Source organism: Phoxinus phoxinus (assembly GCF_949152265.1).
Source record: "Phoxinus phoxinus genome assembly, chromosome: 23".
NCBI lineage: Eukaryota > Metazoa > Chordata > Actinopteri > Cypriniformes > Leuciscidae > Phoxinus > Phoxinus phoxinus.
In genome coordinates this window covers 24,056,538-24,079,509 of record NC_136898.1, presented here as the reverse complement: position 1 = coordinate 24,079,509, position 22,972 = coordinate 24,056,538, and the positions used below count along the sequence as shown (strand labels likewise).

The 22,972-nt window shown below is 39.5% G+C and overlaps 1 protein-coding gene across 4 annotated transcripts in view; it reads right to left on the bottom strand.

The window, feature by feature from the left end:
- Window positions 1-1,843: 1,843 nt before the first annotated feature.
- Window positions 1,844-22,972, bottom strand: part of carm1l (coactivator-associated arginine methyltransferase 1, like) — a gene marked incomplete at its 3' end in the record, with an annotated part of 23,782 nt that continues 2,653 nt past the window's right edge. The window contains exons 2-13 of one of the 4 annotated variants that reach the window (XR_013796191.1): window positions 22,581-22,706; window positions 20,732-20,838; window positions 20,526-20,630; window positions 15,997-16,107; window positions 11,499-11,676; window positions 10,666-10,756; window positions 5,708-5,789; window positions 5,533-5,618; window positions 5,268-5,373; window positions 5,054-5,191; window positions 3,517-3,606; window positions 1,844-2,135 (exon numbers count right to left, since the gene is read on the bottom strand). Coding sequence is in view for 3 of the 4 variants with exons in the window: in XM_079600180.1 (XP_079456306.1) it covers window positions 2,126-2,135; window positions 3,517-3,606; window positions 5,054-5,191; window positions 5,268-5,357; window positions 5,533-5,618; window positions 5,708-5,789; window positions 10,666-10,756; window positions 11,499-11,676; window positions 15,997-16,107; window positions 20,526-20,630; window positions 20,732-20,838; window positions 22,581-22,706 (1,214 nt within the window). Of the gene's footprint in view, window positions 2,136-3,512; window positions 3,607-5,053; window positions 5,192-5,267; window positions 5,374-5,532; window positions 5,619-5,707; window positions 5,790-10,665; window positions 10,757-11,498; window positions 11,677-15,996; window positions 16,108-20,525; window positions 20,631-20,731; window positions 20,839-22,580; window positions 22,707-22,972 lie in introns of those variants that run through there. The other 3 variants (XM_079600180.1, XM_079600182.1, XM_079600181.1) reach the window with 3 other exon arrangements.

Genomic DNA, 22,972 nt, shown 5'->3' with positions numbered 1-22,972 from the left:
TTTGTTTCCTTTTGTATCTAGTTTTCACAGTGTCTTTTCAATAAACAAAAATGGACATCAGTACTTTGGAAGCGTGGACTGTTTAATAACCAGCGAGTAGTTACACTGGTATCGTCATATTTTTTAAAATTTCAGTCTGTACTTTTGGCAACTCTAGTTTATACTCTATTACATAAGAGTCAATCCTCTTTAGGCTAGACCGTCCAATTTAACAATACTCGTTCCAACCTTTGTGGACGTCCTTCGAATCCGGGATCCAGAGGAAAATAGCAAAATTGACTCTAGAATGAATGAATCCATTGGTCCAGTTTCGAGCAGGATTTAAGCAGGGACTCACAGCCGTCTATATTAAAAGACAAGTGAGAAACGAAAGAACCAACAGCAGGTTTTTGGTTTTCACAAATTTCAGAACCTAAAGACTTCACCTGTGCATTTACTGCGTTCTGCTTTTAGTTTATCTTTGAGCCATGGGTCGCAACACCCTGTCCTGCAGAGTTTAGCTCCAAATCTAATCCAAAATCACACCGTCCTGCATGTAATCTTCAAATATTCTGGAGACTTTGGTTAGACTTAAAGGGCCCTATCTTGCACCCAGCGCAATTGACTTTGTACACCGACGCATGTGTCATTCCTATTTTGCACCCGCGCACAGCGGACTTTTCCCTCCACAGACGCACGTCGGTAAATTAGGAAATTAACTTGCGCTCGCGGGGGCGGTTCAGCGCAAAGAGGAGTGTGTTCCGGCGCAAAACTCCCCTGGTGCTATTTTCCAGTTTTAGAAAGCAATTGCGCCACTGACCAGGAAAAAAACAGTCTAAAGACAGTGGCGCGTTGCGCGTTAGTGATATGGTATTTTAAGGGCGCGTGCTTGGCCATAATGTAGCGTGTTAACGCGCATCCACTTTGATTCTCTATAAACAGACGCAGCAGTTTTCATTTTTGCAAATCATACATTATCACAAGGAAAAATATTAACACACGAGGGAAATCATTGTTGTGTCCGTGAAGATGTGGAAAAGATCTATCTAGATTTTTTTTTTAAATCTAGATTAGGCTACACATTTACCCAAATTATACGCCTGTTTAACCGAAGCTAATTTGGGTGAGTTTCTCCCATCATCCCCAATGTCACTTCTCTGTGTTTTACGGTCCTGACGAGAACGTCTGTCTCCTCGGCTGTGAACCGCTACTGGCGCGCGCCGGCAAATCCGACGTTATAATAGCGATCCGCCATGGAACAAGCGCGCCGGCTCTTAAAGGGAATGTGAGAGGACGCTCTGATTGGTTTATTTCACGTCACGCCCAAACCACACCTATGAATAATGAAGCTACTTCAGACCAACCCCTTTTAGATTTGCGCCAGGCGCAAGAGTCATTTATCCCGCCGGGAAAATAGCAACAGCGACGGGATCCGCCCACAAAGTTACTTGCGCTTTGACACTTGCGTTTCAGATCGTTAAAATAGGGCCCAAAGTGTGTTTGATCAGCGATGTAGCTAAAACTAAAACATTTTCTCCAAAACCATTTTATTTAATTTCAGTCTTTCAATTGAAAATGTTTCAAACAGACTTAATTCACGCATTTCTGTGATAAGCATATTTGGATGTTTATACAAGCATTAGATGTCAGGATTAACGCACATGCATGAATGAAGCTCATCAAATATGGTAAACAAAAGCTCAAACATAACTTGACACTCAAGAACCAATGACTTTTCTTCTCATGTGGTCAACTATGCTTGAGCTTCCGGAACAACCAATAAGATTTGTTCTTGCGCTTCAAGCAATCAATGTAAATCCAATTAATTAAAGATGATGGCTATGAAAATAAAGCAATTTCGATATCAGTCACCTTGTTTTTATTAACATATATCACATTTGACGATATCACATGCACACAGAACCTTCCCTGCTGAAAAATCCAGCATGAATGGTCCAGACTGGTTTATGCTGGTTAGTGAACCTGCATATTCATGCTGTTCTCAAGCAAAACTCCCACATTATTCCTTATGCTGGATTTTTCAAACCGGTTCATAGATTCAGATCTGTGGACTTTAATCTGGGCGGTAATATCGTTGTGTTTTTGCCATGTTGAGTGATAAACCTGCAGTCTTGAGAGTGATGGTTCAGGCGTAACTGTAAAAGACAGAGACACAGATCACACTTACTTAAATATTCAATACACCTGGCTTTTCATCTTAAATACAAGCCCAAATTGTAGTTATTAAATAAAATAACAATGCACATAATTCATAAAGGCATCATCTTAATTAGCAGAATTATACTGAACAAAATTATAAACGCAACACTTGTTTTTACCCCCATTTTTCATGAGCAGAACTCGAAGATCTAAGACACAAAAGGCCTATTTCTCTCAAGTATTGCTCACAAATCTGTCTAAATAAGTGTTGGTGAGCACTTCTCCTTTGCCGAGATAATGCCTCCGCCTCACAGGTGTGGCACATCAAGATGCGGATTAGACAGCAGGATTATTGCACAGGTGTGCCTCAGGCTGGCCACAATAAAAGGTGCAGTTTTACATCATAGAAATCAATAAAATCTTACAATTTCTGTCAATGTAATACATTTTTTATCAGTGTGCAACTCAAAAATAATGATCTAGACTCAAATTTCAGATCAATTTTGAAGACTGCATTTTTCCAGGAACATAAATCCAGTAAACATCGTCCCCCTCGGGGCACAACGAAGTGTGTTGGTGAGAGCGTGAGTAGCAGTGACAGGTGTGTAAGCACAAGCAATGAGCTTTGACCCATTTTGAGGAACAGGTATTTCTATACAATGTAAGTTTTGTTCTATTGAACTCTATTTGATGAGTTCTTAGAGTAACTCTGGTTTCCTGAGTAGGGAACAAGACGCTGTGTAGCGCAGGCATAATCCTGCTGAGTCCACCTCCAGAAATATACACAGCGTGCGAGTGAGTTATATTTATATATATATATAGTGCCAGTGACACGTGTGCACAGATCACTTGATCTGTCTTCAGCCAATGAAATCGCTGTGGTTGTACACGTGCGTCAGGCAATCGTCACGGCTGAGGTGTTCCCCATAGCATCAGCTACTGACACACAAGTTCATTTGGAGCCAGATTTACACTCACTGCTGAGATTTATTTGCTGCTTAATGCTAAAACCCTCAACTTGGTTTACTAGCTGGATTGCAAATGTTTGGTGAGGGGTTGATTGCTCCACTGACGAGTGTTGGTTGGTTCTTTCAGGGTCACTTACACAGGACTAAAGACAAACACAAACTCAGCTGGTGATTTATATGCAGAACAAAATGAGGAATTATTGTTTGAGGATTTTTTTTGTTTTTGGATTGTTTCAAATGCACCATAACATAACACTATCAGGATGTTAATGCCAGATGTAAAGGCATCCCCCACAAATCACTGCAGAGTGGAAATACACAACAACAGCAGTGTCCAAATTGTATTTAATTGGGATGACTAAGACTAACTTTTCTTTGTTTTCTTTAGCCGTGTTTCTGTAGTGCTTACCGGAAGAAAGGATTTTTCAAATCCAGTGTGTTCCCAGATTTAAATCCGGACTGATCGACCACAGCAGTGATGTGAATGTCATAGCTTTGTCTATAAAAGAAGACGTTTGCAGTTAGAAAAGTTTTTATATAGCACCAATCTGTATATAGTCAAGTTGTGGACAAAGGTTTAGACATTAACATATCAAATTAGTATGTAAACAAATACAAAAAGGGATTACTTTGAAGATGCTGAAATATAAAACATCTGTGATTTAACATTTTCTCCCTGTATAATTCCCATCCCCAATTATATTCTGTTCTACCCGGCTATATTTTGCTGAAATGTTCCAGACCCAGAAATGTTATGCTCCCCTAAGCCCCTTTCACACAGCGCGCTGATCCCGGGAAATTGCAGTGAAAATGCTAGAGTGCTTTCTGTGTGAACGCAAACACGTCCCTGGATTGATGCCGGAATCGATCACGGGTTGGGGACCTAGTAACATTGCTGGGATCAGTCCCGGAACGCACTCGGTGTGAACAAAAGCCAGGACCAATGCCGTGACGCCGCCTTCACACTGGCAGTTGAAATCAGCTCCGTAATATCAGCTCCCAGCGGACGCCGTACTACACCGCTGAAAAGCGAGTAGAACAAAAATGGCGGTGAAACTCCCCGTATTGATTCCTCTCCGCCAGGTAGTATTTCACACACACACGGGTCTCTTCTTTTTCTGCTTGCGTCTCCAGTATAGGAGAGCAACAGAGCATTGACCAGCCGATGATTTGCCATCATGTCATTTTCTGGCTGTATGTGAACGAGCGGGGTGAGGGAAAACGCCCACAATATTTAATGATACATTTTAATTGTAGTAACTGCCCTAATAACGTTAGAAAATCATGAAAATAAAAAAATTACATGACAACTTATTGTTTTTAAAATCATTATTTATTTTATTAAAAGAATTCAGGTTTGTTTATCCGTACCATAGCAACGCTAACTTCCGCTGGAATTGTCGGATAGTAGCCTTTCGCAAGAGTTAATTTTTTGAACGCATCCGGATGACAAAACTGACACGATTTTTTCCGCACCGCACTCGTTCGGACCCATTCGCATGCGGTCTGCGTATCTCCATAGGAAATTAATGACTTCCGGTCGTTTCGAAGCCGTATCGGAGCTGATTTCAACTGCTAATGTGAAGACGGCGTGAGGGGTGTCGTAGTGATCACGCATGTGCCATCGCGCGACTCTGTTGCTCTTAGAAGTAACTTTGTGTTCGTCATCAACAAAGAAAAACTAAAAAATGAGAGCGCTCGCCAGCTTTGTGGAACGGTACGCGATGCGCTAGTGTACATGTTTTCCACGCGTACGTTACACGTCTCATCCTGACGTCACGTGTCTTTACGGGATCTTATGTGTGTGAACGCACTCACAGATCCCGGAAAATCACTGGCAGTGTGAATGAACCAAAATCAAATGATCCCGGGACACATTATCCGTGTATTTTCCGGAATCTCTGTGCGAAAGGGGGGCTCTAGTCATATAACGGAGTTAGTCGTACCTCCTGTTGGCTATTAGTAGAACTTGTCCAGATAATGTCTGTCCCATTTTGGCAAACAGGGGGGTTTGCAGAAGACAGCGCACCTGATACCAGTGGGTCAAAGGTTCATTAGGAGCAGTGGACAGCCATACTGTCGTTCTGTACAAAAGGAGAAAACAACACAATTATTATCATCCTCCTCAGAAACCTTTCCTCTCGTATTTTAGATTCTCACCTTGAACCAACAAAGGCCACATCGAACCAAAAAGCGAGTCCATGAATGAGCCCTGACTGCAGCAGTTTGAAGACAAATGGGATTTCCACCCTGTAAATTACATAAGCTACACATAGTGAGACAATGCTCTAGGTTTTCATAACATTTTCTGAAACATCCTTTTTTCAAATGCATCCTTCATGTTTTTTAACAGATTGTCCCTAAATTAAAAAAAAAAAAAAATTTAAACCTGATAAGTAAAATGTGTGCATGCTTTCAATTTTACCGATGTAAATCTTCCTCTTTTGCCTCCAGAAAGTTGATTGTGTATTTCACAGACCTGGCCATGAGAATCTGCACATCAAATGTGTCCTGAAACGCACAGACATGATGACAACATTATGAAGTAATCTGAGAATTCATGAACACTTCACATCTGGATGTGACAAACATGGACTCACGACTATTGGCTGTCTGAAGAACTCGTCCAACGCAGAAGAATGAAGGCCGCTCAAGTTCACGCCGTAGAAGCCCCTCTGGTTCCTGATTTAAAGTCAGATTACAGTTGTTATGTATACGTGTCTAACCAAAACCACCAGAGAACTGTGATTTCTGATATGTAATGATTCATGCACAGTCAGATCTCAAAATCATGTATCACTGTGTCCAGTGACTAGATAGATAGTCAACTTCATTTTGTTCTTTTAGTAGGATGAAAATAATCTGTTATTTAAACTGATTCAATTATATATAGAAAGCCCCCTTTACAATCGCTGGAGCTGTCAATCAAACAGCATCAGTGTCTGAGTTCTGGACTCTTGCCAAAACTCCTGTTATACTCAATGACGCTGTCTACACTGCACAATGAATCTCTTACTGTGTTCACATCGTATTTGCACCATGGTTTGCTCTGTTATGGTAAAGCATTCGTGAGAGTGCAGGAATCGAGTTGTAGAGATGAGATCACTGCATTCATGCACTCAGCATGTCTACATGCTCATCACTGCAACCTTTCATGCCACGATCTAAATATAATGCTATAATCAACACTTTTCATGATTAGTTAACCGTTAGTCGACTAGAAGAGGCTTAGTCGACCACAATTGTATTAGTCGTTTAGTCGCAGAAAAAAAAGTGGCGGAATCACGCAGGCTATAACAAACAGATCGTTAACGGCAGGAAACATTCGCCTATTTATCGACCTCAAATATGGCTTATCACTTCAAACACGTAACTTAAGTAGTAGCACTTTACAAGTCCACTCGCTCTAATGCTAACCTAGACAAATGTGCGTTATTACTACGCCGGTACATCACTTGCATTTAACTTCAACTTCTGTCGTTTTTGGTCATACAGATAAGAGTAATGCAAACTGTAAAGGGTCTACTTTTATTTCTGTAAACTCACAAAACGTGGTGTTTTTGTAAAATAATGTCGCTTTCTGTTGATTCGGTCTTGAACTCAAGCGCATCACATAAATGAACCGGAACTAAGCGTATACTTGCCTCACAGACATCAGAAATACATCTATAGAAAGCTTGACATTTTTACATTTGAATGACCGTAAATATTCTCAGATTATGTCAAATCTGTTTGAAACGCGCATATAGAAACGATTAGTGCACTACTGCGGAGATGATGACGAGTCAGCATCGTCGACTTAATCTCTGCAGCCGGAAACAGAAAACATTACCAATAAATGATTCAATGTTTAGACAGTCTCATTCTGGGGGTTTATTCTAAGCTTTATGTTTGATTTTGTGCGCTGATTACGCTATACGTTTTTTTTTATATAGGCAATTAAAGGTGCATTATTATGATTTATGGCTTATTAATATAATTATTAATATGCGTGATTAGTCGACTAACGGCTTAAATGAACAACTAGTCGACTAGAACAATCGGTCCCACTTTATATTAAGTGGCTTTAAGTACTATGTACTTACATTGAAATTAACAATTTGATACAATGGACTTATTGTGTACATACATGTTTTTACATTGTACTTATATTTTAAAAATACCTGCTTGTAATTACAGCTGCAATTAATTTATGTATTTACATTTGTAATTACACAGTTGACCCTTCCCTTATACCTTAACCCACCCTTATACCGACCCATACCAGCACACCTGTCCCTAACCTGACCTGTATCACATCTCAATAGCAGCAGAAGTGTTTTACAGAACAACGTGAACACAATAAGTACATTGTACTAATTTTTCGATGTAAGTACGTAGAACTTAAAGCCACTTAATATAAAGTGGGACCGAACAATCTTTAGTCGAGTGCCAAATAAAGCCCAAGTAAAAACGTGCTAAAAGTTTTCGAGAGGATTCCACATGTAATACTAGCTATTTAATAAGCAATTTTAATATGCATATATATAATATGCATATTAGCCAATCACAGCAGTGGGGGTGTACACTGAAGTCTCACAAAGACACGCCCCTTCAAACAGAGCGTTCAAATCAGATCATTTCTAAATTATACTAAAAAAAATCATACTAACATTAAAAGTGCACCACAGGAAACATTTTAAAATAATAAACCAATGCAGTTCATGACCCCCCTTTAAAGCCCCTCAGATGAACACTGCAAAGCACGAGCCAAATTTCTGCTCTTACATAACAAATATTCGGTTCGACATGACACGACCTGGTTATATATAAAATCTCCAGTGTGAGACAATGACTTCATTGTCTGAAGTACGCCGCTACTCCAGTAGTTGTGAGGTCCGGTCACACCACACTTCTGAAACTGGTTTAATAGCACAGGCAGAGAGAGGAGGACGATGAAACTCGAGTCAGGGTTGGACTGAACCACAGCGCTTTACAGCGCCGGGAAGCGGCTGGCTTCGGTTCGGTCACGGCACGCTGCGAGAGCTGTGTGGGCGGTGCGACGATTACGGTCTTTCCATGCTAGCAAACCACAACCCCCTGTGGGCCAATGCAAAATAAACCATCATGGCTGCAAACATGCAGTGTGTGCATGTAGGGCTGAGAGTGTACACTATTAAAGAGAAGTTATAGATTCTATACAGGCTAAGTTTTCCCAACACCATCTGTCTAATCATGTTTAATCATTTTGGTCCATCAAATGTTTACAGTAATGGAGCAAAACAGGGATTGAAGGAGGGATTAAATGCAAAAAGTGAAGTACGTACTTTTGTTAAACCACTGGAAATATGAATGAATTGTTCAGAACTGTTAACTTTGGAGTTGTAACGTCCAAATCATTATGTTTATCATATGTTTGAGGTAGCGCTTTTTTATGTGGATGATCTTATGGTTTCAACATTTGACCCTCAACTAAGCCCTAAACCAATCCTACTTGAGCCAATTTGACTTCTTTTCTGAAAGAAGTCTCTTAACACGGCATTTATTTGATCACAGATACAGGAAAAACTGTGATATTGTGAAATACTACAAAAACTATAATCATGCTAATTTGCGTTCTGATTTACAGATATCGTGGGTGGAGCTGCACGTGTTATGTTGAGGTTTACCATTGAAACGGATCTGGCTGGCCCGGTTCTCAACTCTCTGAATGATCCGTGAAGTGAATAAAACATTACATTTGGGTTTCTCAAACAGAGCAATAATATGGCCTCAGATGAAGTGGAATATAGTGCATTAGCCGTATGAACCACTTATAACATATAAGTGGCTTTTTCATAGTCCCCATTCAGTGTATTCGCATGGGACGCAGTGAAGAGCAGTCTTCACACTTTCTCATTTTGTGTTGTACAGAAGACATGAAGATATACAGGTTTGTAATGTCATGAGGGCGAGTAAGGGGAGACTGGGGTAATGGATGACCTGCACACACACACACACACACACACACACACTTGAGTACGGGTGCTTCCACACACACACACACACACACACACACACACACACACACACTTGAGTACGGGTGCTTCCACACACACACACACACACACACACACACACACACACACACACACTTGAGTACGGGTGCTTCCACACTTGGTTCAAATGCCCAAACCGGTGGATTGTGTTCTCATTATATTATTTGTGTCCAAACATGGAGCGTTTGCATCATTAAAACAGTGTCTGTTTTAATCCATAGTGAAGGTGGCGAAATGCATAGTGTTGCTCACCAAACTTTTACTTTGTTTTTTTGAAACTTTGGTTTTGTTTTCAAAAACGTTTTGCCGATTTGTGCTGAAGGCGAGCAGAAATGAGATATAACTTCTCTCCGCTTGCAGTGCGTCAGTCACGCTCGTCTGTAAAGTGATGAGACGACACAAACACAGTTTTATCCAATCATACGTCATCAATAGTGGTTCTGTGATTTAATATGATTGTGTTCAGATCAGCAGTGAACCGTGCTGTAGTTCACATGAACCGCAGTACCGTAGACCACCACCATTTTTACGTGGACTCGAGTACGGTTCACGGGTGCGTTCACATCATCCAAACAAACCGAACACTGACGTTAAACAAACCCGGCGAGCACCAAACGCGCTAGTGTGAAAGCAACCCAGAGTGTAGTTCAGTTCGCTTGGTTCGTTTGGCCTGAAAAAAACAAAACATTTGTGACCCTGGAGGGTCACATTTATTTGTCTGCTTACATTGGCATTTTAACACCGAACGTAAAGGCATTGGAATATGTTCACAACCTGTCAGCTTTTATGACGTATATTTTGAGACGGAACTTCCCGAACATCTAAAACAATGCTGTGTTCAGGGCTAAATGTGCTTGTTGTATGTGCTTCGCTGCATATGATGGTATTCTGAGCAGCTGAGAACTCGTGGAGAGCTTATAAACAGAGTAAAGGAGTCAAAACAGCGTCAGGAATCCCTCCGTCACACAAACACAGATCTGCTGTGAGCAGACGCGGTTCTGACGCCGGTACTGGACTGTGATGGACAACCTCGAGACTATTGACATGCTTCCATTGGGATTATTTTTAATTACCAATTTAAATTTGTGGGTAATGGAAACGCGGCTTATGACGAGAAAAAACATACACCTGAGCATTTTGTGCTTTTAACGGTCGCATCACATCCCCTTTATGGTTCGTTTAGATGTCTTTGGACCGTGTTGCGTTCATATTTCAGTCGAAACGCACTAAAGTTAGTTAGGAAGTAAAAGCGTCTCGGTCCAGTTGTTCAGATGCAGCGTTCACACTTATTTAAATGATCTACACTAACAGAGCAATCGCACCAGAGTTCGTTTTAATCCAACAGAACATGCCAAGTGTGAACACACACTAAAGGGTGACCGGATTTTCATTTTCTCTGTGAACTACTGCATTACGAGACTGGTAGTTCTCTTCATCCAATGCACAGGGGAAAAAAGCATTTCATAAACACATTTCCTATGTCCCAGATGATGTAAATGTAAATGTCAGGTTTTTGTGAAGAGAGCAGAAGAGGGCATTACCAGAAGTTGGTGCGGGCGTGATGCTCCATGTACAGTTGTTCGTCAGTGAACGGAGCCAGGTGAATGTCACTCTGCGTAGGGAACATCATTCCTGGACAGCCGAAGAAGAAGATCAAAGCTCAACCAAAAAGGAAAAACTATGTCTTTGAAACTTAACTTTTCCCTACTCAGCCAATTCCCAATTAATACAATTATCGATTATTCTCTGTGGTTTACATTTGCTGCTAGCAAGTGCATGTGACATTTTTGGTTTGTCATCTAGACATGTCCTGAGACTCCCATGTTGACTTTGTCAATGACACCCAATGACACCAACAGAAAAACACAATATAGCATTGACAAGTACTTATCTTCAATAACCCATCACATTTGAACACATGACATTTGTGACCCTGGATTACAAAACCAGTCGCACGGGTATATCTGTGGCAATAGCCAACTATACATTGTATGGGTCAAAATTATCCATTTTTCTTTTATGCCAAAAAATCATTAGGATATTAAGTAAAGATCATTTTGTAAATCAGATCATTTTCCTACCATAAATATATATAAAAAAATATTTTTGTGAGTGAATGCAGCACAATCGTGAACATAAATGCACAACTTTAAAGGCAACTTTCTCAATGTTTCGATACAACTAACATAGTTGTATCTCGGCCAAATATTGTCCTATCCTAACAAACCATACATCAATGGAAAGCTTATATAGTATTATATTGTATAAATCTCAATTTAAAATAATTGTGACTGGTTTTGTGGTGCAGGGTCACATATATGAATTAGCGTGTAGTGGCGCTTATTGTTGCACTTGTTGTTAGCGATGTACAGACCTTTGGGTTTTAACCAGTGTTTGGCGTGTAGAAAGCTCTCCAGCATCCTCTCGTTGAGGAGCATGTAGCCGATGGGCTCTGAGATGATCACATCCACCTTCTCCGGGCAGGACACCTCCTCCATCTTTCCTGACAAAATCGTGATTTTGTCCGACAAGCTATTGCTTTTCACTAGAATCTAAAGACAAGAAGGACAAAACAGCTTAAGCTCCATCAGCATCTCTTCCTCATGCTGTCAATCACCACAGAAAATATGTCAAATAATCTTTCCAGTTTGTAAAAACAAACAAAAATCACTTCTAGCAATGCACTTATAATGGATTATTATTACTATTTCTTGCCCAATAATAAACGTTAAAATACACACTATTTTGAAAGTATAACCACAAATGTGTTTAAGTGACATGAAGTGATAGCCGTCCTTGTGTAAAGATATATTCGTTTTTGCATTTCGAAAGCAAATGCAAAGCACAGTTTTCGAAAAACGCGCAAACAAATTTTATGTAGTGCTTGTGAAAATAGACGTAACTTGCTCAACGCTTTATCATATTCAGTCCAAACTTGGTACGTGTAATCCCGAGCATGACCTGAGGCGCCACCAACTGGTCTGGAGATATGGAAAATTGCTATTTTTGCATATAACTTCTAATTTAATTGTGGTCTCGTTATATTCGGCGTGACTTTACGAGTCAAATTAAATCCAATTGTCCCATATCGGCCATTTTGTTCATCTGCAATTTTAAATTTTTGTCGTAAAATGCTATATTTTACAAACGCATTAGCACATAATTATAAAACTCGGTATGTGTCTTTGGCACCATGCCATTAATGTACTCAAAAAGTTTAGAGGCAGCGCCAACTTGTGATCAAAAGTTAAAATTAAAATTCAAAATATGCTAATAACTTTAGATTGAATTAGCCTATTGTATCAAAACTGGTCTTAATTGATTTCTTGGGTCATGCCGAGAACAAAGATAGCAATTTTGAACTTTCTGTCCTCCATTTTGATTTACTTTTTTAAAAACCTACTTTCTCTAACTTCTCCAAGACCGTTTGTCTGTTTTTCACCAAAATCGAATCGTATCATCTTCAGACTGTGCCGACAAAAATGTCTGGATTTCGTATTGATAGACGAAAACGTTTCCGTAAACCACAGCAACAGATTTGAGGAAAAATCAGGCTTATCTCTGCAATGCTTTGATATATTGACACCAAACTTTGTTTGTGTCATTGTCACCTTACTCTGAACACACTACATCAATTTCATAACAGTGCCACCTATTGGTCGAAAGTGATAAACCATTGGATCATATTACTAGTGATAGTACTTGATTTTTCAGGCATTTTGCCTAAAATCTTTATAGGCTTTTAATTGTTTCAGTTGGTCTGACACTCCCATGATGGCCTGATTTATCGTGCCGTCTTTGTGCTTGGCCCCTTGCAGCTATATTTACACATTTGAAATGATGTTGCAATTTAGTAAGTTTTAAATATATTGACTTTAAAGTCACCATAAAATTAAAATTCTTATATTTTTAATGGAATATTGCATTATTTATTATAAATGTTATCCGTGTACATCCTTTTTTTTATTCACGTTGCCTCATAATCTTGTCAATCAAATCTTAATCTTGAATTAACATCTGACTCTTGCATCTTCTCTTCTCTGATGATGAGGGCGGGGCAATAACCTGTCACTCACAGGAGATCCACCAATAGCAAACCACAACCATCCAATCAATTCCCCACAGACAAAACCAAGCCCCGCCCACATTTGATATTGTTCCAGAAGCCGTTTCGCTCAGATATGAGTCACAATAGGGACGAAAAGACTATTGCAACTTCTGTTTTATGCTGACTTTAAACTTACAATGGACTTTAAATGGAAAATTCCTTACACTTAAAGCATTGAGACAAGTTAAAATATGGGTTTGATTATCACCCTTGCAAAATAACAAAAATAGAGATTAAGAGTTAAAGGCTCTGTTGATCACTGGTTGTATAAATCAGATGTGTCAGTAGAAACACAAACACATATGGTTGTAATCTACAAAGAATAACAAGACCTTTCCATTAAATGAGAAAAAGTGAGCTATTAGTACTAAGCTTGTCTGTTAAGAAAGCAGTGTTTATCCATGAAAACATGTGTCCTTTCCCACTACGCAAGTTTCCGGGCCAAATCTGTCTTCAAGTCATTTAGCAGCCAGAATGTCATGCATTCCTGACACGCAGGAAAGATCCTTCTGAAGGTGTTGCCCTGTGAAATTGTGCCAGAAAAGTCGGCAAGGACTGGGTTTTTTCCACAAAACCCATAGCCCCGAACTTCAGGGCAAAGGGGTGTGACAAACATAGATAGTGATAAGTGATTTATCCTCCTAGCACATCCAACAGTTGGCCAATAAATACATGTCCTCACTAGGCCCTGAAAGCTCTTTGTTATAGATTGACTAGTGGAAATATATGATTTGCTTTTATTGCCACACTGTAAGAAAAAAAGAAAAAAATCCATAGACAAACCATAGTAATTTTTCTGTAAAGACATTTTCTGTTAAGTTTATGGACATTTCCTTTAGTTTAAAGGGGAACTGTCACCAAAATTTAACCTAGGCTCTTTTTGTTAATCTACCCGAGTCAAACTTTCGTGTAAAAGCATAATTAGAAGGGAAACGCCACTTTTAAGATTGACCGTATTTTCGTTTTAACTCAAAATGCCTTTTGAATGGGAGTGCTAGGATCACTTCTATGATAGCATCAAAATCGCTATTTTTAAAACACTAATGCGGCTCGACACAACATGAAACTGTGCTGGAAGTGTCACCAGCGGCTCTACACATGAACTCCAGCATTGACTACAGTGTTTGTGTACACAAAGTTCACTAAAAAGAAAGGTTTTGTACGACTCACTTAGTCACTTTATCAGTTAGTGTTTCCGGTGGCTGGAGTTTTGTCAGTCAAAAGAAGTCGATCTCCGAATGCAACGTAACGAACTGACTCCATATGAGGAAATGTCATGAACTTGTAATTCCAATGAAAAGCATGGAATGCTTAGACACTTAGAATTTATATGGAAACAAGCTTTAGGACCTTTCCATCTTTACTCTCCTCATGTTACGTTACATTCGGAGATCGACTACTTTTGACTGACAAAATTCCAGCCACCGGAAACACTAACTGATGAAGTGAGTAGGGCTGTGACCATAGATATCCATATAAGGCTAGAAGGCGGATCCTTAACACAAATCCTATTATCTCACTGAAATCTTGACGGATTTACAAATGGTTTGGTTTCTTACAAACGTTATTAACGTGGCTATAATTCTGGATGCTTGAACAAGTTGAAATATATAATATTATAATTATTCATAAGTATGCAGTGTCATAACTACACCTCTGACGTTTATAACAAACAAACCCGTTTGAAAATCGGTAGAAAACTGAGCAAGTTATGGTTATTTAAAAAGTACATGCACCATTAAACACAATGTTACGAGTGAGCGAGCTGACTGTGACAAGATGGCCGCCGTGTGCGGACGTTGACCTCCATTGGCCAGCAGCACGGGACGAGACATCTAGTCTTTATTATATGATATGGGAGTTGTACAAAACCTTTCTTTTTAGTGAACTCTGTGTACACAAACAATGTTGTCAATGCTGGAGTTCATGTATAGAGCCTCTGGTGATACTTCAAGCACAGTTTCATGTTGTGTCGAGCCTTCCTAGAGTTGTAAAAATAGCGATTTTGATGCTATCATAGAAGTGCCCCATGCACTCCCATTCAAAAGCCATTTTGAGCTAAAATGAAAATACGGTCAATCTTAAAAGTGGCGTTTCCATTCTAATTTTGCTTTTACACGAAAGTTTGACGCAGGTAGATTAACAAAAAGAGCCTAGGTTCAATTTTGGCGACAGTTCCCCTTTAACCCTAAAGCACAATACAATGCAATTCAAAATTGATCCAATTTCCCAATGTTATGATTAAGTGGTTAATTCACCCACAAATTAAAGTTTGTCTTGATTTACTGTATAAGCCACATGATTTTGCTCATTCCTACAATAAAGTCTATGGAAATGGATGCTGCTACGATCCAAGTCTGAAGGCTTACAGCTGTGAGGAACAAAGCCCAAATTCAAGCCAAACCTAAAACTTCCCTTTCAGAAAAGCACTCAAATCTCATTTGCATTGTGTATATTCAGATCAAGACCAGTCACATATTAATGTTGTCAAATGCCATTGTTTTGTGCGACACATAGCCAACATTTGAATATGAGAAGTGAGAATGAAATATGAGAGCTACAGTGTAAGAAAAGATTTTGAGCACAAGCATCACATTTCAGCCGGTTCCTCACACAAAGATATCACGTGACTCTAGAAGACCTGCAATATAGTGCATGTGTCACACAGGCTTCTTAGACATTTGAACTGCATGGAAGACAGCGGTGTGAACATGCAAAGCTTTCAGAAGACACTCGTATGGGTCTGAAGGAGTGTGTACGGTACTTCTGCATATTTGGCCACAGAGCTGGCCTCCACCGCGTAGACTCTCTTGGCCCCGGCCTGGACGGCGAAGAAGGACAATATCCCTGTCCCACAGCCCACATCGAGGACCACCTGTAAACAGATGCAGAGCACAGCGTCAGAACACATCTGAGGAAAACTGCTTGGTGTTGAAGAAATATCAACACAGCACAATGACCGTATACTAAAGGTCCTTGCACACTGAGTCACAAATTTTCGCATACGACCATCATTCGATGGCTCTAAATTGAAACACCATTTAAATGCTTGTTACGGATGCGAAAAACGCAGAAAAATCGAACCCGTTCCGAATTTTTTTATAACGGACGAAAGTTTCAGAGGCGTGATTGACATAACGTGAGGTCGTATTTATTTTTTAACGTGCCAAAATTTCAGACTCAGGGCCCTATTTTAACGATCTGAAACGCAAGTATCAAACGTGATAAGTGACTTTGTGGGCTGATCCCGGCGCTGTTGCTATTATACCGGCGGGATAAATGACTCTTGTGCCCGACGCAAATCTAAAATGTGTTGATCTGAAGTCGCTACATTATTCATGTGTGGTTTGGGCGTAACGTGAAATAAACCAATCAGAGCATCCTCTCACATTCCCTTTAAGAGCCGGCGCGCTTGTTACATGGTGGATTGCTATTATAACGGCGGGTTTGCCAGCGCACGCCAGGAGCGATTCACAGCCGAGGAGACAGACGTTCTCGTCAGGGCCGTAAAACACAGAGAAGTGACATTGCATGGGGATGATGGGAGAAACACACACAAATTAGCTTCGGTTAAACAGGCGTATAATAATTTGGGTAAATGTGTAATCTAGATTTATTTCTGCACATCTTCATGGACACAACACTGATTTCCCTCGTGTGGTAATATTTTTCCTTGTAATAATGTAAGGTTTCTCCTGGTCTGTGGCGGAGTTGATTTCTGAAACTGCAAAATAGCGCCAGGGAACGTTTGCGCCGGAACATGCCACCTCTTTTCGCTGAACCGAATTTTGCTATATAGTTTATATTGCGGTATGTAAATTAATACCAATACCAATAATCGCAATAATTCAGTATAGTAACACTATGTGGTAATCGAGTGCTGTCCGACACATATGGCCATGAACACAGAAAGCTGTGAGTACTTGAATGGTCAAAGACACAAATATGTAAAAAAAAAAAATCTGTTGTGGAGAGTATGCATGTGAACATAGTTGGTTATATCTTAAGGGTGTGTTCACACTTGCAATTCAGTTCACTTGGTTGGTACACTTAGGCCCGGTTTCACAGACAGGGCTTAGATTAAGCCAGGATTAGTGTTAAAGGAGAACTCCGGTCAATTTTAACATTGAGCTCAATTTTTAGTAAATTTGGAGTGCTGTCAATACAGAGAACAACGACAAAAATCGGTGTTGCCTACACTGTGTTATCCTATTTTTAAAATTTGCACCCTATTGACTTGAATGGGGCAAGTTTTAAACCTGCTTTTATCCTCTTAACATATTTGATGTGTCATACAAGTGCCCAGCCATGTTGAGTGATTCCTTCAAAGTGAACACGAGTGAATCTGACTGCAGTAGATGTGAAAGATATGAATAAAAATGATGTTATATCAGCCAGCACACATACCTGTATTTAGTTCCTGTTTTCGGTGGTAGTCCAAAGTAGTCGATTGTCGAGTTCACGCGCGTGATCATAGTAACTAAACCTATGCGCGTGAACTCGACAATCGACTACTTTGGACTTCCACCGAAAACAGGAACTAAATACAGGTATTTGCGCTGGCTGATATAACATCATTTTTATTCATATCTTTCACATCTACTGCAGTCAGATTCACTCGTGTTCACTCTGAAGGAATCACTCAACATGGCTGGGCACTTGTAATGACACATCAAGGATGATAAGACTAAGAACTGGTTAAGTTTAAAACTTGCCCCATTCAAGTCAATAGGGTGTAAATTTTTAAAAGAGGAGAACACAGTGTAGGCAATACTGATTTTTGTCGTTGTTCTCTGTATTGACAGCACTCCAAATTTACTAAAAATTGAGCTCAATGTTAAAATTGACCGGAGTTCTCCTTTAAGTAGGTTTCTGGACTGTATTGACTTAATTAGGATCCTCACGGGGCATCAGTAAGAATGCACTAAAGTCCAACCACTGTTGTTTTAATAGTAGGTTCAAGCCATCTGACATTCTCAATGCGGTGCATTAACAGATGTATGTGATATTAAGTGTGTGGTCTATCAAAGTTACGCACACTCATCTACAGCCCTCCACAGCTTTCAAGCAGAACATAACACGGTGTCAAACTCTGGGGGCGGGACTAAGTTACGACTGTCAATAATTCACAACCAGCCAATAAGAATTAACTTACGGAGCCTTTTCAACAATTAGGCTTTAGTTCAGTTAGGACATTGAAGTAGCCTTATAAACATGCCTTAGAAAAACACATTACTGATGTGCATCTAGAGACAAAACAATGGCAGTATTTTAGGATATCTCAGTGCAAGTTGCTTTCATTTAAAACAGCTCAACATGCATTTTAGTCTGGGACTAGGCTCAAGCCTCGAACCGGGGGTAAGTATTGGTTAGCTTAGTGTTCACACACTGTCATTTTAACACCAAACCTAAAGATACAAAACAAAAAAACGGATTTTATGACGTATATTTTGCGCCTGAACTTACAAACCAATGCTGTGTTCTGGGATAAATGTGCGTAGCTACATATGATGGTATTTTGAGCAGCTGAGAACTCGTGAAGAGCTTATAAACTGAGATAAGGAGTCAAAAAAGCGTCAGGAATCCCTCCTTTACATACAAACTAAGAACTTCTGCACGAAATGGAATAAACATTGCGACTACAATGAGAAAAACATGACATCATGTCCTGTTTTTGGTTCGTTTAGATGTATTTGGACCGTATTGTGTTCATATTTCAGTCAAACCGCAGCAGAGTTTGTTTGGAAGTGAAGTGAGATACATATAGATAGAGACATAATACATATAGACCTCATCTTTGCAGGGGTCTATATGTATTATGTAAGCAATAAGGTACGAGAGGCTGTGCTGTATCGTGAATAAGTCACGGCTGAAGGGCGTTGTTAGGCACGACGCGAAGCCGAGTCAGCCGTGACTTATTCACGATACAGCACTTGCCTCGAGCACCTTATTGCTTTTATAAAGCGGTTACCACACAATACAACTATTAAAGCCGAAAAATATGTATCTATGTAACTTTCATGAAGTAAAATCACTAAAAGCCTTCCTTCCGCTGGAAAAAATAGTCCCTGACCGTAAACAGCAACAGAAGTTACATACATTATTTCGCCAATAGATGGAGACAAAGACTGTGTTTATGAGTGAGTCAGTCGGTAGAGAAGACTTTTACATTGAAAGGACTCAAACTTGTGATCACGGAGAAGGAAGACGACTGACAGATGACTATGGGCACGGGAAAACCCCTTAACTGTTAAAAGGACAAGATATCGCAGCGGACATTCAAATTTTTTTTTTATTATTATGAATATATTGGACTGACCTGATGGAAAATGCTATATCTACTGTATATGCAGGTACACTCGCTTACTCGATCTCTCACAATACTCTACTAGAGCTTCAGTGAACAATATCGATGAGATCAAACGTGTGCGTTGCTAAGAGCGGTTGCTAGGGGTGTTGTGTAGTGATACATAGAACAGTTGGGTGAAGCGGTCATAGCCGTGTTTTATCGTGAATAAAACTCAGCTATTGGCCAATCAGAATCAAGGATTGGAACTAACCGTTTTATAATAATGAATAATGTCTCAGGATTCGGATGGCAGCGTTCACACTTTAAGGCACTATAACACTGGGCACGTTTGCTTCGGTTCGAGCGCGATTGTTCCCGGCGCTCCCCCACAGCATTGGTCTGGTTTCCGCATACGCAGGGTCCTTTAGCTAGTTGCTTTCACGTGAATCGTGCCACAGTTTCAGAGTAACTGAACTCAGACCTCTCGGGTTTGGCTCCCGGGTCCACATGACGGCTTTCACATGATACATTTTCATGTGAACCGTGCCCCGTTTTCGAATATTTTAATCGAACCAAACCTGCCAAGTGTGAACTAAGTGATTGTAAACGCAGGAGCCGGCTAATATTCCTGCTCATTACTGTTAATCAAACAGCAAAAGAAACAGAGAAAATCTCTCACTGCTCTTGACTGAATAACTTTAGTAGCTTTAATAAGAATCAATCTAATATGTTGTTTTTGTCCTATTGTTTGTAATTTACTTCTTGGTTCTCATTTTTAGAGACAAAAAATAAAATAACAATATTGTGATGTATATTATTCCTGTGAACTAATATGAATGAATAAAGATTTTGGTCATATTGTCAACCCCAAGTAACAGGTAGTATCAGCACAAGTCCAAAAACATTGCCATATTGGCCAACGAAGCATAAAATAAAACAAATACTGAGTACATCTTTAAAGACTAGCAGGATAAAGTTTGATGAAACTAGCTGAGAACACATACTTTATCTTTGAAGTCGACATCATTGAGCAAAATGGCTTTTTGGTACGTTGCAGTCCTGAGGTAATCCTGAAGCATGTTCTGCTGCTGGGACAGACAGCCATAAAACTGAGAGAAAACTGAAAATGTCTCAGAGAGGTAAATCATGTACACTGGACACACACAGGGCAACTGAATAAAGGTTTGCGTGTGGTGATTGTCTGCTTTACCTGGAAGTACTGCAGCGCCGAGGATTCGTCGGTCCTCTGCTGAAACACAGACGGGTCCGTCCTGAGGTCCGTCCACGAGCTCAGCAGTCTGTGGAAGCCCTGAAACTCTGAGCAGAACACACTCCTTCACGTCATGTAATGACACAACCCAAGCAGTAATGACTATGGTAGTTATTATCCTGATACATCACTATCATATTTCTCAGGCCTCTTATTGATCCAAAACTTTCTTGAAGTCGACTGACGCCTTTTTCACCTTTGTTGCCATTGGCTTTTGGCTTGCTTAGTTGGGGACAATACATTTAATTTAATATTCAACAATATTAATATATTAATAATCCGGCTATATATATATAAATTAACTATATTAATAACTTTTATACAACAAAAATGAGCCATCACTGAACGTACTTAAGCTGGACTCTGACACTATTTTCTTCTGGAAACAAACTTTGTTGCATTATTTTCCTGTTATCACTGTAAAGCTGCTTTGAAACACTCTGTATTGTAAAAAGCGCTGTATAAATAAAGGTGACTTGACTTGAAAAGCCCGTTTCACGCAGTCATCTGATTGATAGTTTAGACTTTTTCAGCAAGTAAAAGATCGTGGTCAGTTCGTTCTTCACGGCCAGAGGTAATACTGTAAGTATGTTTCTTCTGCACAACAGTAATTGAATCTTTGATGCCTGAATAAGTGCAATTCAGGTGGTAATGATGAAGTGACGTTTCACTCATAGTTTCCACAGGCAGAAAACAAAAGAATAGGAAGTATCATCAGCAAAAACGATTTACCAGTACTGAATGTGATCAAATATTACTGTCACTGTCACTTGATGTTGGATCTGATGAAGAAGCTGTCAGCGATCAACATATAGATTTTAGAAGATGTTGAAAATGATAGTTTTGAGAATATATTTGGGATCGTGAATATGAGCCAGATGTTGAATATACTGGGGGAATGAGGACAGTGATGATCATATAAAACAACTGCTCAAACGGAGCCCTTCCAAGCTTAAAATATGCTTTATTTTATTCTTCTGTAATAGTTACTCTAATATCAGGAGTTTTATATTATCACGACAGGTAGAGATATAGATCCGGAAATATTGGCTGATGATGGCTTTCAATTATACTGTAGGTATTAGTAATAGTTATAATTACTCATTTTATCCCCAGAAATGTATAAAATCATGGTAGTAAAAAAATCATAGGCTAGTACATAAGATGCCATTAATAAGATGCAAACATATCTTTATGTTGTTTGTTTCAACATGAATTTGTAGATGTACTGTGAAATTATTACAAAAATATAATAATTTTACATGCGATTAATCCCGATTAATTACAGAAAAAAAGTGTTATTAATTTGTTTATGTTTTGTTTTGTTTTTTTATAATTTGACAGCACTAATATATATATATTCACAAATATATTTATAAGTCTGTATATAAAACGTGATGTTGAGAGTGTCTCCACAGGGTTTGCAATTTAGTGATATTTCTCCATGTTTTACCAACGGACTTATCCCAAATCTCCTCCATGAGCCGTTAAACACAGATGTACAACAGATGTGCTGGAAAAACGTAATGCTTCTCAGAGGAGAAAGACCGGACGATTCCACACTTTGATCTGGAATTAGTAATACTAGAAAAATATTGGAGAAATAAGACTGAGAAGCAATAAAGAATAATAATTCATGCTACGAGACTGGAACAGGTTTGATGACCCAAGTAACGTTTGGCTTCTAAAAGGCATTAATGCTGCATGACATCAACACATTTCTGTCACTTCTGGAAGACTGATCAGGCAAACGTTGAGGTAAAGAGTGAAGGAAGGATTGATAACTGACCTGACTGAGTGTTGAAGCGCAGGAGGATGCTGAAATAGCCCAGTGTGACGAGGAACGAGCGGCTGGCCACCCGACAGCACTCCGTCTCCCTCGTGATCGAGAACTTAAACACACAAACCCCAGCATCTGAAAGCATAGCAATAAACAGGCTATATGAATGAGGTATATGATGCTGATAAAAAAAAAATCTGAAAGGATTAGGACACACATCAGTTACGCTCCCATGTGACTTCCATGGAATCCAAAAGGAGATGTTTGAAAAATGTTCACACAGCTCTTTTACATAAAATTAATGTGTTATATGATATTGTTATGTTGTGCATGAATCAGTTCGGCATAATTTATGTCAGAGTTGCAGCAAGATTTAAATGAATAAATACCGGTACTTAAAT